At 50.0% G+C, this 15,056-nt stretch overlaps 1 protein-coding gene and 2 long non-coding RNA genes across 6 annotated transcripts in view; 1 reads left to right on the forward strand and 2 right to left on the reverse strand.

The window, feature by feature from the left end:
- LOC115943959 (uncharacterized) overlaps window positions 1-15,056 on the reverse strand; it is a 1,191,882-nt gene that overhangs the window by 1,036,880 nt on the left and 139,946 nt on the right. The gene's annotated exons all lie outside the window — the stretch shown is intronic.
- The window catches only part of ATP1A1 (ATPase Na+/K+ transporting subunit alpha 1), a 343,485-nt gene that overhangs the window by 13,720 nt on the left and 314,709 nt on the right, over window positions 1-15,056 (forward strand). For 2 of the 3 annotated variants that reach the window (XM_081815756.1, XM_081815757.1), the window contains exons 5-22: window positions 344-457; window positions 740-874; window positions 979-1,096; window positions 1,521-1,789; window positions 2,347-2,545; window positions 2,804-2,913; window positions 4,783-4,917; window positions 5,419-5,611; window positions 6,962-7,137; window positions 8,171-8,307; window positions 9,131-9,281; window positions 9,872-10,040; window positions 10,153-10,307; window positions 10,637-10,760; window positions 11,943-12,088; window positions 12,204-12,334; window positions 12,616-12,717; window positions 14,571-14,829. In XM_081815756.1, coding sequence (XP_081671882.1) covers window positions 344-457; window positions 740-874; window positions 979-1,096; window positions 1,521-1,789; window positions 2,347-2,545; window positions 2,804-2,913; window positions 4,783-4,917; window positions 5,419-5,611; window positions 6,962-7,137; window positions 8,171-8,307; window positions 9,131-9,281; window positions 9,872-10,040; window positions 10,153-10,307; window positions 10,637-10,760; window positions 11,943-12,088; window positions 12,204-12,334; window positions 12,616-12,717; window positions 14,571-14,814 — 2,808 coding nt within the window. In that variant the 3' untranslated portion in view covers window positions 14,815-14,829. Of the gene's footprint in view, window positions 1-343; window positions 458-739; window positions 875-978; window positions 1,097-1,520; window positions 1,790-2,346; window positions 2,546-2,803; window positions 2,914-4,782; window positions 4,918-5,418; window positions 5,612-6,961; window positions 7,138-8,170; window positions 8,308-9,130; window positions 9,282-9,871; window positions 10,041-10,152; window positions 10,308-10,636; window positions 10,761-11,942; window positions 12,089-12,203; window positions 12,335-12,615; window positions 12,718-14,570; window positions 14,830-15,056 lie in introns of those variants that run through there. The other variant, XM_081815758.1, reaches the window with a different exon arrangement.
- LOC115937463 (uncharacterized) lies at window positions 3,875-14,030 on the reverse strand. The gene is made up of 4 exons (XR_014144115.1): window positions 13,037-14,030; window positions 9,628-12,205; window positions 6,503-6,593; window positions 3,875-5,847 (listed from the first exon to the last, which is right to left on the reverse strand). It is a non-coding gene; the product is annotated as an uncharacterized LOC115937463 (long non-coding RNA).

A 15,056-nucleotide genomic window follows, 5' to 3' on the forward strand; every position in this document is an offset into this window, starting at 1 on the left:
CTCATGTTGGCCCATAAGGCACATCCAGAAATGTCTGGTAGCCACTCTTCAGAAGTCACAAGTTGTTTTGAAAATATCTTTGTTTTAATAAAGTGGGAGAAACTGATTGATGTGGAACACTTCCAAAAGTCTATCAAGGTGTAGTGACCAAGTGTCTCTGGGACCCCATTTGTGACCCTCCTGTACACAGTCTCTCGGAAGATAAATACGAAGACGCGAGTTCTGTATTTATTTCTGAAGCCCTGACCTGTTAAAACTTTGGTTTTTGTTCAGTCAAAAATTAACTGAATGTTCCCAACTCCTTACTGCGAGCCTGCGGCTCTAACTTGTTTGTTCCTTCCAGCTGTATCTTGGGGTGGTCCTGTCAGCTGTCGTCATCATAACTGGTTGTTTCTCCTACTATCAAGAAGCTAAAAGTTCCAAGATCATGGAATCCTTCAAAAACATGGTTCCCCAGGTACCTGTTGCTTTGCCTTTCTCCATTGAGAGCCCCGGGGATGTGAGCTAGTGTGAAGCTAAGGTTTCCGAGTGGATGGGAACAAGAGGGCCACCTCGCAGTAACTCCCAACAAGCTTTTGTTAACTTGTGTAAATAGATTAATAATCTCCTTGTCATGCCCTCGGGTAATTCACATTAGAGATCCCTTTGGAATTTGGTCTTGTTTGAACACTACCCGGTCCTTGTTGGCAGCTGCTTTTCTCTGATTGAATGGTGTATAAACTGTTTTCTGCTCCTCAAGCAAGCCCTTGTGATTCGAAATGGTGAAAAAATGAGCATCAATGCAGAGGAAGTTGTGGTCGGGGATCTGGTGGAAGTGAAAGGAGGAGACCGAATCCCTGCTGACCTCAGGATCATCTCTGCCAATGGCTGCAAGGTGGGTTCAGCGGGCCCCCCCACCCCCACTGCCGGGGCTCAGGTGGAGAGCGCAGGGCGGCCCGGTGTGCGCTCACACAGCCCTTTTGCTTGTCTCATGGACAGGTGGACAACTCCTCACTCACTGGTGAATCAGAGCCCCAGACTAGGTCTCCAGACTTCACAAATGAAAACCCCCTGGAAACGAGGAACATTGCCTTCTTTTCAACCAACTGTGTGGAAGGTAGACCATTTTAACATGCTGTTTATCTTGGGCATTAACAACAAAACCAGAGACTTACCATTTCTGTCCTGGTTTTATTGGCTCCTTATCTGCCTACTGTAGTCAAGCACAGCAGCTGCCGTTCACTCGCTGGCAGGAAGGCTCTGGAAGCCTGGGGGCGGGCTGTCGGTCTGTCCTCTCCTCCCACCTCCAGCACACCTCTTCTGTTGGCCGTGCCCACCTGGCCATGGCCTCTGGAGCTGCTGTCCTGCTCCTGGATAGAAAGCCCTTCACCAGAGTCTCCGTGGTGTAAAACCGTGTTTACCCCACCAAAGAGCTGGCCCTTGAAAACGTGTAGTTTGGTCTCTTTTTGAGCCATGCCAGGTAACTGCAAAATCTGTGACTTCTCTGATGAGACGTGGTACGACCCCCCCCCCCCCTTAAGGTACTGCTCGTGGCATTGTCGTGTACACCGGGGACCGAACGGTGATGGGAAGAATCGCCACACTTGCTTCTGGGCTGGAAGGAGGCCAGACTCCCATCGCTGCCGAAATTGAGCATTTTATCCATATCATCACGGGTGTGGCCGTGTTCCTGGGTGTGTCCTTCTTCATCCTGTCTCTGATCCTGGAGTACACCTGGCTCGAGGCCGTCATCTTTCTTATCGGCATCATTGTTGCCAACGTGCCGGAAGGCCTGCTGGCCACTGTCACGGTTAGTGACTGGGGGACGACAGTGCTCGCTCTTAGATCAGCCTGCACGTGTGATTCCGCCCCCCCGCCCCCCCTCCCAGCCTCCCACCCCCCCACCCCCCAGCCCCCCAGCGGCCGCCCCGGACTCAGGGTTGATCGCACGCGCTTGTGTGCGGTTTCTCTTCGGAGCCGTGTGGTAGGGTCAGAGAGCGAGGAGGCTTGGCGTGTTTTTTTTTTTACGTGGAAGATAGAAACCCCAAAGCCTAAAGAGGCCTAAATCTTGATCTGATCTTATCACATGCTCCACAGTAGTGTAACAAAGGAGAAGAATTGGAGGGGGGTGCTGAGCAGGAGAACTACAATATGGTAAATCCTGGCTGTTTTCACTTTTCTTAATCTGTTGCTTTATGGGAGGAGGGAAGGCCCTCTGTACATGTTCCCATCAGGGTTCAGACTTCAGAGGATGGCCAGAGAGGCTTAATTTTAGACCAGCATCTTCCACATTAGGATGGAGCCAGAGTCTGTATAGAATCCCATCCTGGCTGAGATTGAAATAATCTGGTTCCCAATGGTTTTTAGGTATGTCTGACCCTTACTGCCAAACGCATGGCAAGGAAAAACTGCTTAGTGAAGAACTTAGAAGCCGTGGAGACCTTGGGGTCCACGTCCACCATCTGCTCGGATAAAACTGGAACTCTGACTCAGAACCGGATGACAGTGGCCCACATGTGGTTCGACAATCAAATCCATGAAGCCGACACAACGGAGAATCAGAGTGGTGAGGCCCGGGCCCACCCCACACTGTAGCCTTACCTGCTCATGGGGCTTCCTTTTTTTTTTAAGCTGGTTTTGGTTTTTGTTTTTATCATTTGGTGAGGAGTTAAGGGAATGGGTTTTAGATTTCTCTCGATTTTGCCCTCAGACCTGATTAGTTTCATTAGTCGGGAAATGAGATGTATTGTTTCACTTTTCATGGGACATTAATATAAAGGAAATGCATTATTTTCCTATCTTTTTTTTTTCTTGCCTCCATCAGGTGTCTCATTTGACAAGAGTTCAGCCACCTGGCTCTCTCTTTCCAGAATTGCGGGTCTCTGTAATAGGGCGGTGTTTCAGGCGAACCAGGAAAACCTACCTATCCTTAAGGTATGCTCAGGAGTTCCTGTTAGCTGTTAGGCCGCCATGTGCGGTTCTAAGTACCCCACAAGAACCACCACCCGAGCGTTCTCTTTGAAGACCATGTGCCCTCTGCGTCCTGTTAGGGAACCACTCCCTGTAGGACACCCTCCGTGTGACGTGTTGCCTAGGGATCCCAAAGCACTTAGGGTTACCCTGTGGTCTGCATAGGTTCGAGAAGAGGGACTCTACAGTAAAAACTGACCAGAGGTGGGAAGCAATCTTTACCGTGAGAAACCGAATGCATAAAACCTGCTTTTGCCACTCTGAGTGTATGATAACCCGCTAACCTAGCAGACAGTGAGGGCTGCTTTTGTGACTCGATAATCGTATTTGCATATTAGGATACAGTAGATTCCAGTAAATCCCTTAAGCCATTTATTTTCTTAAAATAGCTTAGCTATTTCTCTTATCTTATTTGTTCTCCGCTTGCTTACTAATGATGCAAAAATAAGCTCAGCCTCATGGAATTCATGTGAAATATGAAATGACTGAGGTTTCACTGTGCTGCCCGGTGGAGACAGTCTCGGAAAGGTCATAGCCGCACGGGGTTGTTTAGGATGCAGAAGACGTGTGTGAGGAGGCCCTCCAGGCTCGCTTGTTCTCAGCAAGGCTGCCGGGGGTGGTTCTGGGTAGAAACTGGGCCATCAAAGAGAAAGAAGGCTTACTTAGATGGAACTGAGGGGGCTTCTCCTATGAAGATGGGACCCCTGTATCCTTTGAAGGAGGTGTTCTTGGCATTGAATTAATGTTGATTGGAGGAGGATGTTGTTTATCCTGGGATAAAACTTGAGATGCCTGCTTTCATGTATTTCCTTACCTCAAAGTGGAAATCTTCTAGGCTTTCAGCATAGGACTCAATAGGTATCAGATTTTTCCCCATTGAAAAGTACCAGAAAGGGAGCATGGGCTGTATTTCTGAGTATTTCAGGGGGTGGGGCCGTGTCAATGGCATTATTACTGCCCTTCCCCCCCCCCCCCAAGGCATGCAGCTCTATTCTGCTTTAATAACTGGTCTTTGTTTAAAATGATCCCACTAATTTCACATTTCTTCCCAAACCTGGCCATCTTTCTTATTAAACAGGGCTATTGGATTTGCGAGCATTAATTTTCTGTCTGTGCAGTCCTAAAGCAGTCAGAGTTCTCAGGTGTTCATATAAAAGTTGGCTACAGCTGAAAATGTTCTTAGTGTGTCCCAGTATATCACACCAAAGAGAAGTATGTGTTACCTCAAGTGTGGGCTTTAACTTAAAACGTTAGCTGATTATATGACTGTTGGAGCTAATAATAGCTTTCAGTTCACATCACTCAGGCCCAGATAATTTTGCACAATTATGTTTAAAGCCCTCTATTTTGCCCTTGACACAGTTTGCCCCCAGTCCTGGGAACCGAAGGGATTTTCTTTTAAATTGTAGGTGCTGTAAATATTTGGATTCTCACTTGGTATTTTCAGATTCATAACCAAAAATACGTCCTTGGGAATAGTGTTGGCTTTGAGACTTTGCAACAGGGGAAGATTAAAAAAAAAAAAAAAAAAAAAGGCTAAAGTAGGTTAGAAGAGTGTGTTGTGCTCCTCCCAAGGGTGGGTGACCCCTTCAGGTGCCCCTCTTCTACCAAAAGCTGGAATTGGGGTGGGGAAGGAGGGCAGACAGGAGGAGGCGGCTGGGGTGTGTGTCTGAGCAGAGGGAGGCCAGTCGCTGCACAGTGCTGCTTCCCCTGGCCTGCCCTGTCCTCCACTTCTGACCAGGTCGGAGTACATCCGGGTGACTTCCCTGGTGTTCAGTGGTGCCCGGGGGAAGCGTTTCAGGCTGACCCACAGATGTTGTCTCTGCTTTGCAGCGGGCAGTTGCAGGCGACGCCTCGGAGTCCGCGCTCTTGAAATGTATCGAGGTGTGCTGTGGCTCAGTGAAGGAGATGAGAGAGCGATACGCCAAGATCGTGGAGATCCCCTTCAACTCCACCAACAAGTACCAGGTGGCCTAGTGGTGGCGAGGGGCAGGCGGGGAGGAATGGAAGCCAGAAGGAAAGCTGTTTTCCCATTTGAAATGTTACAAGCTTAAGTGCTTTCAAAAAATGAATTCTCCCAACTTTATGCAAGCTCTTAGATTTTGCCCTGGACTAGGTATAGAAAATCCTAAGTCGTTTGAGTGTTGGGGCCCTCTGGAATTCTTACTTCTGGTTTGGAGTGCGGGTGCGGCGAGGGGGCGAGGTGTCCACGCATGTGCCCATCCCTTTGTTCCCAGTTTACCTTCAGGAAAGGTTTACGTATGAACACGTGCCAGGGATTTAGAACGACATCACTGTGCTGGTTTTTTGGGTAGCATTCAAAGTATGCTGCAAGCCGTGGGACACCAGAGTTCAGAAATAGGAGACCTTGGTGGTTGTCTTGACACATACTAAGTAGTGAGCGAGCTGTGCTCCCCGCTCCGACCGCCACACGCAGCCACCGGCGTTCATGTCCACCGTCCTTTACAGCTGTCCATCCACAAGAACCTCAACACGTCTGAGCCCCGACACCTGTTGGTGATGAAGGGTGCCCCAGAAAGGATCTTGGACCGCTGCAGCTCCATCCTCCTGCACGGCAAGGAGCAGCCCCTGGATGAGGAGCTGAAGGATGCCTTTCAGAACGCCTACCTGGAGCTGGGCGGCCTTGGAGAGCGAGTGCTAGGTACGTGGACACCCAGCAGCACGGCTGTCAGTCTGGTACACATCTGCACAGTGTCCTGACCTCCCTGAAGCCTTTCCAGAGGATTCCTCCTCCTCCTTGATCTGTTCCCCTATTTTGAAAATAGGAAGGGCTGGAGAGATGTTTGGTGTGTTGGGGCCTCTGAGCAACAAAATCCTATTGGTTTGCTTCTGATTCGTACTTAGACCTTTGGTCTCATGCTGGTCAGTTCTGTTTGCCTGAAAAAAAAAAAAAAAAATAGGGAAGAGCTTTATTATCAAACCTTTGTTGCTAGGACTATGACCTACAAACTTAATGAAATTAAAATTAATTCCCAGAGTAAAACCATTTCCTGACTGGCACAACAGTTGTGAATTTACACCGGAGGTTATGCGTCAGCTCACGAATGACATTGGCAGTAAACTTGCCATCTAGGGAGCTACCTGTCCTTGGAGTATGTCAGCCAGGGCAGATGAGAAGTACGTGATGCTCACTGTATAACGTAATTGAGAAAGCAGCCTTGGCTCTATTTTGGAGGCGGACAGATAAAAAGCCATCATTGGTGTAATTCTTCCTGTTCCGCTTAGCTGAGTAACTCAGAACTGATTGCCCGGGCCCATGCTCTGGTTCATACCCGCTCCCTCATCTGATTTGAGGTGTCTCTCTCATGTCTCTCTCGACTGAAAAATCAACGGTCAAGTGTCGTTTCCCCATGTCTCCAGGCCCAAAGTAGAAGCATTCTCTCTTCCATGAACCCACAAGCCACCTCCTGCCACTTTAAGGAACATTGTAACCTTCATACCACTTTGCAACAACCCCTGGAATGTCATGATCCTGTTGTAACGATACTGTGTGATAAGCGCCTTGGGCAGAATGTGTCTGCTTTGTACTTACCCTCAAAATAGCTTGCAGGCTGGCCCTCACTGGTGGGCAGTCATGTATTTTGGTTAGATGAAGAGTGAGCAGAGATGGGGGCTCAATTTTTCTAAGGAAAGAAGCAGAGACAAATAATTATGTGATTTGCCAACTCTAAGCACCTGAGTGGGAAGGTCGCGAACCCTGAAGCCCCAGTGCTCAGAAGTCCTGTCCTCATTCTGTCTTCTCCATGCTGGACGGGGCGCTTCCTTTAAGGCTTGGTGATGGACTCTTGTCATCTGCATGGTTTTTCTCACCCCATAGCATCCGTACATGTTAAATAAAACCTCATGGTTTTAAAACTAGACCTTGAAACAATATTCCAAACTCAACCTGGAGCCAGAGGGAGACCGTCTGAATGACCAGTGGCTTCTTTCCTGGGCCACCTCCATCGGTGAGGTCCTCACAGACCACCCCCCACACCACCCCCCCTCGCAGGTTTCTGCCACCTCTTTCTGCCCGACGAACAGTTTCCTGAAGGGTTCCAGTTTGACACGGATGAGGTGAATTTCCCTGTTGAAAACCTCTGCTTTGTGGGGCTTATCTCCATGATTGACCCTCCGCGGGCCGCCGTCCCTGATGCCGTGGGCAAGTGTCGCAGCGCTGGTATTAAGGTAGGTGTGCAGTGTGCCTCGGGGCACCCTGCTTAGTCACGTGGCCCCATGGGAGTCACGTGGGGTGCTTAGTCACGTGGCCCCACGGCAGCCACATGGGGCCAGCTCAGTTTTCTCACCAGGAGGATGAGTTTCTTATCTCCAAAGCTTTGGTTACCACCAGAAAAGGCCAAATGGTATTAAGATGTTGGTGTACACAGCAGATGAGAGATTCAAAAGAAAAAAACAACAGATTTGGGGGGAAAGAAATGGAAGCTTAAAAATCACTGAAAAGAGCAAAAAGACTTGGTGTAAGGTTTTACATTTGAAATACTCACATTCTCAATTGATCTACTTCATGCTGGGAATAGCTGGTCTTCTCTGTTTTCAGTTAACTGGTTTTTTAATGAATGTTTGGTGTCCTCTGTATCTGTCTTTTTAAGTCACGGAACATTGTTCAAGTGCACTGATAACGGGGCGGTTTGTTTAGCCTGCCTTGGTGCTGGCTGTCTGATTTGTTTCCACTCTCTCATGCTCGTTGGTAATACCGCCCCGAAAAGCTTTGTAAAAATGATTCCCCAAACACTTTGACTATATTCTTAAGTGTGGTCTTCTGAATATAATCATCGGGTCAGAAAAGCAGTAACAAGGTTTTGAATTCTTTTTACATATTTATGCTCTCTCCCAAATCGGGTCACTTTGGGGATGCTGACCAGCCGTGTGGGGCACCTTTGCCCTGTAGTCCGATCAGCATCACATTTTTACCTTTTTTTTTTTTTTTTTTTTGCGGGTTTTAGTAAATTTGAGTTTTCTTACATGACTGTGTAAAAGGAAAAACAGACGTTACGTATCTTATATGATCATATGCCAAGATAAGATCTGGATGTTGCTTTGTGTTTTCCATAAACAGGTGTATGTTTGTATTTTTGGTTAATGTTTATGAGTTTTAGGTTTGCATTCCCGTCCTTTTGATAGTCCAAGATGAAGCATCCTTAATATTTATTCTTGCCTACTTAGGCAGCTGCATTCAGTATTGCCCTGTTTCTTATTGCAGGTCATCATGGTCACTGGAGACCATCCAATCACAGCCAAAGCCATTGCCAAAGGTGTGGGCATCATCTCAGAAGGCAATGAGACTGTGGAAGACATCGCTGCCCGCCTCAACATCCCAGTGAGCCAGGTGAACCCCAGGTAAGGCAGGAAGCTCAGCCTGGTCTACCTTAAATGTACAAATGGTGGTTGTTGGGAATCATCAGCTTGGTTGCATGATGGTTTGCTTCTAGGCTTGATCTGAATAGGGAAGGCCCCTACAGTTCCAGTAGGCAATCTGGTCCTTCCAGGAGAGGCTTTCAGTGAGAGCAAGTCATTATAGCTAACACTTAGGTGGTGCTTACATATTCTCAGCACTTAAGCGGTAACCTATGAAGACAGGTGTTAGTCCCACTTTGCAGAGCAGGGAAGCTGAAGCTTCATCATACGGTATACTCTGCAGTCGAGCCTCTGATTTCATGGTATTAATCACAGAGCATATGACCTAACACCTAGCACCAAGTCTGTTTCCAGGGCCACACTAACTTGTCCAGGTAGTTCAGGCCAGAAAGGAATTTGGGCAGTAAAGTACAGAAGGTAACAGAGACAAAGCAGTATTGTCCTGGTGTGTTGTTAAAGTATGGGGCCCCCTCACCCAGCTTGGGGCTATGAGAGGGTTTGATCTACTGTCTAGAACTTGGTTATACCATTTCAGTGTGTCCTCTGTAAAGATCGGGAAAGGAAGGTGAAGGCAGGCTGCCCCGCAGGTGGTTGTGCGTCTTGAACCTGATCTAATATGTATGAACATGCTTTGTAACCTGTGGACCCCTGCCCAGATAACAGCTCTTACGTGATGGGGAAGATCCCCTCCGGCCGTGGGCTGCTGTACAAAGCATTCTGCATAGTTGAACATCCCCTCCCCCCTTGGTGAGGAGCATCACGCAGGGGAAGCAATGGGGGATCTTTCTTCCCGCCCTGATCCTAGAGATGCCAAGGCCTGCGTGGTACATGGAAGCGACCTGAAGGACATGACCGCTGAGCAGCTGGATGACATTCTGAAGTACCACACGGAGATCGTGTTTGCCAGGACCTCTCCTCAGCAGAAGCTTATCATCGTGGAAGGCTGCCAGAGACAGGTTAGCGGGCAGCCAGGGCTGGCTCTTTCGGGCACTGCTGACCTCTGTGGTCGCAGCTCCAGGGCGGGAACCACAGCCCGACGTCTCTTAGACTCACTGCCTGTGTGCTGGTAAAAAGCTCCAGGCATGGCTCCAGAGAAAAGGGGAACCGGATAACGGCTCAGCAGAGCCACACACTGGACCACATGCGTCTTCACCGTGGCCCAGAGTCTGAGGCTCCACACTTGGCCTGGAATAGCAGTCCAGGCTCCTCATGTCTACACGGGGGATGTGAGTAGCCAGGAGACTCTCGTCCCATACCTCGGAAAGACCTTAAAGGAATCGGGTTTTCCAGAGGTACACTCACCGAAGTCCTGGCTTTGAGGAGCTCTTGTTAGTAAGGGGAGGGGATACATTTGTCATCACTCCTCGATCTGTGGTCAGCTTGTGGCTGGGTGGCTTCTTGGCTGAGCCAGTTCTGCGCCCGCTGAGAGTCTCCTAGGAAAGGGGCAGGGTCTGTAGCGAGGAGAGGCAAGTTGAGGCGTGTGCCCCGTGTGCCTCCTGCCCTGGACCGTGTGGCTCTTAACAGACCCACTCCCTTCTTCTGGCAGGGGGCTATCGTAGCTGTAACTGGCGATGGCGTGAACGATTCTCCAGCCTTGAAGAAGGCAGACATTGGGGTTGCTATGGGGATTGCTGGCTCCGACGTGTCTAAGCAAGCTGCAGACATGATTCTTCTGGATGACAACTTTGCGTCAATTGTAACTGGAGTAGAAGAAGGTGAGCGAGCACTGTGTTTAAAGTGTTCACCAGAAACTCATCCCGGTACTGCCCATCTCTTTAAGCTCTATAGTAAAAAGCCAAAACAGAACCAACCTCTTGCTTTTCCCAGGTCGTCTGATCTTTGATAACTTGAAGAAATCCATTGCCTACACCCTGACCAGTAACATTCCAGAGATCACCCCCTTCCTGATATTTATTATTGCAAACATTCCATTACCCCTGGGGACTGTCACCATCCTCTGCATTGACCTGGGCACGGACATGGTAAGTAAGTGACTGGCACGGCAGCTTTCGGCCCCCCTCGCTCACCCGCCGCTGCGTCGCCCAGTCAGGCTGGGCGTAAGTGATACTCACCGTGCGTCACGGCCTCAGCCCCCAGGAAGCTGTGTTCCCGGTCCTCCGGGCAGCCGACACCACTTATCAGATAGCAGCATTATTATTTTTTTTTTTAAATAGGCCTGGTAACAGCATCTCATGGTATGAAAACCAGTTTTAAAGGGGAGGGGGCAAGGACTTTATAACAAAGCGTCATGCTGTCAGTTTCTTGGTATCTGACAACTTTCACGCTCTTCTCTCTCGCTTCTCTTCCCCAGGTTCCTGCCATCTCCCTGGCTTACGAGCAAGCTGAGAGCGACATCATGAAGAGACAGCCCAGAAACCCCAAAACGGACAAGCTTGTGAACGAGCGGCTGATCAGCATGGCCTACGGGCAGATTGGTGAGCCGCCGAGGCCCCTGGCACTTAGCGGGAAGCGTCTGTTGGGGGGGAGGGGGGCTCAGCCAGGCTTGGTTTCTCAGGCTTCAGATCTAGCAGGAGGCAGAGCATAGGGTGAGACGCAGGGGAATTTTGTACAAGATTCTCCTGAGCGAGAAGAAATCTTTTGCTGTCTGCCCAGTTACTTCCTTGTGGAGACTGGAGTTCTTGAGACGGGGCTTGGCTGCCTAAGAATGGGGGCTGCCCCTCGGAACGCCAGGCACAGTTCCTTCAGAGGCGGTGTCCCCTGGGGATATAGAGTGTCGGGCACTAATTTGGATAGAGTTGGGCTTTGAAGAAACCACATGAGCTTGAAGGTTTGGTTGGCGGGTCACCACCCAGTGATAGCCCTGCACCCCCACTCTCCCCACCCCCAGGGCTTGATTCCCGCTCTACCAGTGGAGCTTGACCAGCTAACAGATGGTCTCTAGGTAGTGGGCATTGAAAATGCCCTGGGATCCTAAATGCTCTGCCTAGTGGCCTTCAGGAGAACCCAGTGAGGCCACCAGGAGCAGCCCAGGCCTTTGGATTAATGGGTTGCATCACTGTGAACACTTGGGTAGAATGGAACAGATGAGTACATTGTGGAAATATGGCAGACTGGTTAACAGTTGCTGACAAGGAGTTGGCTAATGGCCAGGAAGACCTGACTCTTAAGAAGGAGGCTTAGGGTCAGAGCATAGGATGAAATCCTGCCCTGAGGAACTCAGGGTGGTGTGGTGGGATCAGATGCGGGGGGCGAGGGGAGGGGGTTGGAAGGTGCCACATTCACTATTTGGAATGTGTGAAAACTGAGATGGGAAAGAAGTCACATTGTAGCAGAGATTAAAAAAAATAGGGAAGCATTTTTCCCCTAAAAAGGCTCTGCCCTGATAGAGACACATGATCATATGATAGCAGTGGGTGTTTCAGAGCAAGGCCTATGTGTCTTCCCCTTTTAAAGAAAGCTCTAAAAAGTGACTCAAAAAAGAGAAGAGGGTGCCGTGTGAGGGCTGTGCCCCTGGGGTCCTCCCATCCTCCCAATCATCTCTCAGCCAGTGCTGAAGACCGCCCCAGAGTACCCTCCGGGGCCTGCTGTGGCAGTCAGATGAAGGGTGTGCAGAGATGCCCTGGAACCAGGTGAGAACTGTTTGTGCACACTTGCAGGTATGATCCAGGCCCTGGGGGGCTTCTTCACATACTTTGTGATTCTGGCTGAGAACGGCTTCCTCCCGACCCACCTGCTGGGCATCCGAGTGGACTGGGATGACCGCTGGGTCAACGATGTGGAGGACAGCTACGGGCAGCAGTGGGTGAGCGAGGGCCTGACCAGTGGGGCGCTCCTCAGATCCCTGAGGACGGTGGCTACTCAGCTGCCGGCCGCGCAGGCCAAGTGCCGGGCTCATCTGTCTGCCTTCCGTGTTCCAGACCTACGAACAGAGGAAGATCGTGGAGTTCACGTGCCACACAGCCTTCTTTGTCAGCATCGTGGTGGTGCAGTGGGCTGATCTGGTCATCTGTAAGACCAGGAGGAACTCTGTCTTCCAACAGGGGATGAAGTGAGTAGAGGACAGTTGGGGCCCTCAGACCAGGGCTCCTGGTCTCTCAGCTCTTTGCAAAATCCTGGCCCCCGGCACATGGCAGTTTCTGGAATCTCCCCTTTGGCACAGATTTAGGAAGCAAAATGTAATTCTCCAGCATTTGTTTTTTTTTTTTTCAATCTGCCCTCAAGTTCCTAAGTACAACTAACACGTAAAGACATTGATCTGCCGTTGAACACATAGCATTAAAAGATAAACTCCTGTTTGTGTTCTTAAGCTTTTTCTCCCCTTGATTTTAGGAACAAGATCTTAATATTTGGCCTCTTTGAAGAGACGGCCCTTGCTGCTTTCCTTTCCTACTGCCCTGGAATGGGTGTTGCCCTGAGGATGTACCCCCTCAAGTAAGTCACTCCTCATCCAGCTCCATAAAGCATGAAATAGAAGTGGACCTTCTCTTGTGACGTGCGCTAGTAGCTATTATTTTTAGGGATTAAGGGTGGCATGTACAAGAATTTCTCTGGTCTGGAAATCAGGAAGGACTGACCAGGGTGCTTAGGATTTGGCTAAGATCAGGCCAGACAGGCTCTGGTACCTTGGGGTGGCTCACCAGCTAACTGCGTTGAGTGTTTGGGTGCCATGTTCGGGTCCCCCATGGCAACAGTCGGTCGTCATTAGTAGCCTGGGGCTTAGGGGACCGGGTTCAAATCTTGATTTACTTACCTAGCCCTTGTGTGTCCCATCACAGGCCCCCACCTCTGTGGGCCTCTGAATCCTCTGCTCCCGAAGGAGGTGGGAGAAGCAGGCTTGAGGTGGGTCATGGGTAGAATAGACCAAAGGAAGCCCACCACTAACTTTGCTCAGAACCAGTGGGCCTTTTTAAACACAGTGAAGGACTTTGTGGTAAACCCTATATGTGAAAAATGCAGGTTTATCAGAAGTGCAAATTCCAGTAGCCTGACCCCGTCCCTGAAGTAGCCAATCCCTGTGGGCCTCACTGGCATCTTGTTGGGTCTGTACAGACATTCTCTGTGGAAGGGTAGCCTGGCATCTAGGGTCTGTCCGCTATTGCCGGAGCTGTCTTTTCAGCTTTGTCTTGTAGCCATCCAAGCTTGTCAGATGAATTCCATACTCTCTCTTCCAGCGTATGTCCTTGGTAAGGCTGCTCCCTCCCACCCCATCAGGCCAGAGAGTCCTTCAGGGCCAATTTCCCCGGAGCTTGCCCTGTGTGATCTCGCCTTCCTGGACATGCACAGTCACACCCCTTTTTTGCTATTACTTGTCATTTCTGCTCCCCACTAGGTTGTAATCTTTAAGGCATGGACTATAGGATCTTTTTTGACTTTGTATCCCCGGCACCTTATACAGAGCTGGCGTACACCAGGGGCAAGCCTTGTCCAAGTTGAATTCTATCAGCTTGAGCCAGTTTGTCAAGAGGAGGGTAGGAGAACCCAGCTCTCTAAAAGGCTGAGATGGAGTCACCCTGAAATGGAGTAGTGCCTCAGGCCATGTTTTATTCTGATTGGAGAGCTTGTTCCTGAACAGGTTCTACCCAATTTGGAAGGTGGCTTAGTTACTCTGTGTGGCCGAGTCAAAGGAGGTCCTCTTTTAGCTGTGGAGGAGGACGCGTAGCACCAGGAAGAAGAGGAGCGTGCCAGGCCTCTGTCCTGGGACAGCCTCCCTCACACATTGACCGCAGAAGTTGGTCGTCAGGGAAGCACAGCCTGTCCCCCGGGTGGGGACTGTGGCAGCAGCCCGCCAGGCTCCCAAAGGCCTCTGCTGTCTCTTAGGGCTCGGCTGTTTTCATTCCCCAGCACTGGGATTCAACACACAGCTGACTGTATGCAAGGGATAGAGAGACTGGTTTTGAGCCACACTGGCGGTTCTTGATCAGCAGATGCCAGGACGTAGAACTTGAGAAAGGGAAGAAAGAAAATGTCCCTTTGCTGTGGGATGGTCAACCAAAAAATCTCAACTCCCCCCTGCAAACCAAATTAAAAAAAGCAAACTGAAGGTGGGAAGGGGATTCCTTCAGAAAGTCTGCAGTCTGCCTTCCTCTGCCCCTCTAGGCCCTGGGCATAGGGAGCAGCATTCTGTTCTCAGGACCCTGCCGTGTGGTCCATGCTAAAGGCTCAGTGGTTAGTCATGACCATATTTGGCTCCTCCTTCCAGGCTCTTCCACTGTCGCTGATGATACAGTTTCTCTTTCCTCTGAATTGTGTTCATGTGTAAATTGGTACCTGCTTCTCTTTTCCAGACCTACCTGGTGGTTCTGTGCCTTCCCCTACTCTCTCCTCATCTTCGTGTACGACGAAGTCCGAAAACTCATCATCAGGCGACGCCCTGGCGGTAAGTACAGACCTTTTAGCTTCAGCAGGGGTGTGGGGGAGGCCATGGTTCTGTGGCTTGTTTCCTCTGATCAGTCTGGTTGGCTAAGGCCCCTGGACTGCCTGCAGCCACCGTCCCATCCCCAGAGGGTTTCAGAACCAATCCTATTTTAGACTCTGCTAAAACCCAATATGATACGGTGGAAAGTTGGTCAGAAATCAGAGCCATCTTCGCAGTTAACATGTCCTTTCTAAAAACATTTGAATAAAAACAGTTGAGGTCCAGTATTGAATTTGGGTGACCTCCCCCCGTCCCGGGCTTTGTCACCCCCCCACCCCCCCAGGGTCGCTCCTTGTCACTGTCGTTCCCCCTGTGTACTAGAGCCAGGAGGCCTCACTGCCGTGTGTCTGTCTCT

The sequence above is a fragment of the Leptonychotes weddellii genome, chromosome 4, assembly GCF_054177405.1.
Source record: "Leptonychotes weddellii isolate Sample4059 chromosome 4, ASM5417740v2, whole genome shotgun sequence".
NCBI lineage: Eukaryota > Metazoa > Chordata > Mammalia > Carnivora > Phocidae > Leptonychotes > Leptonychotes weddellii.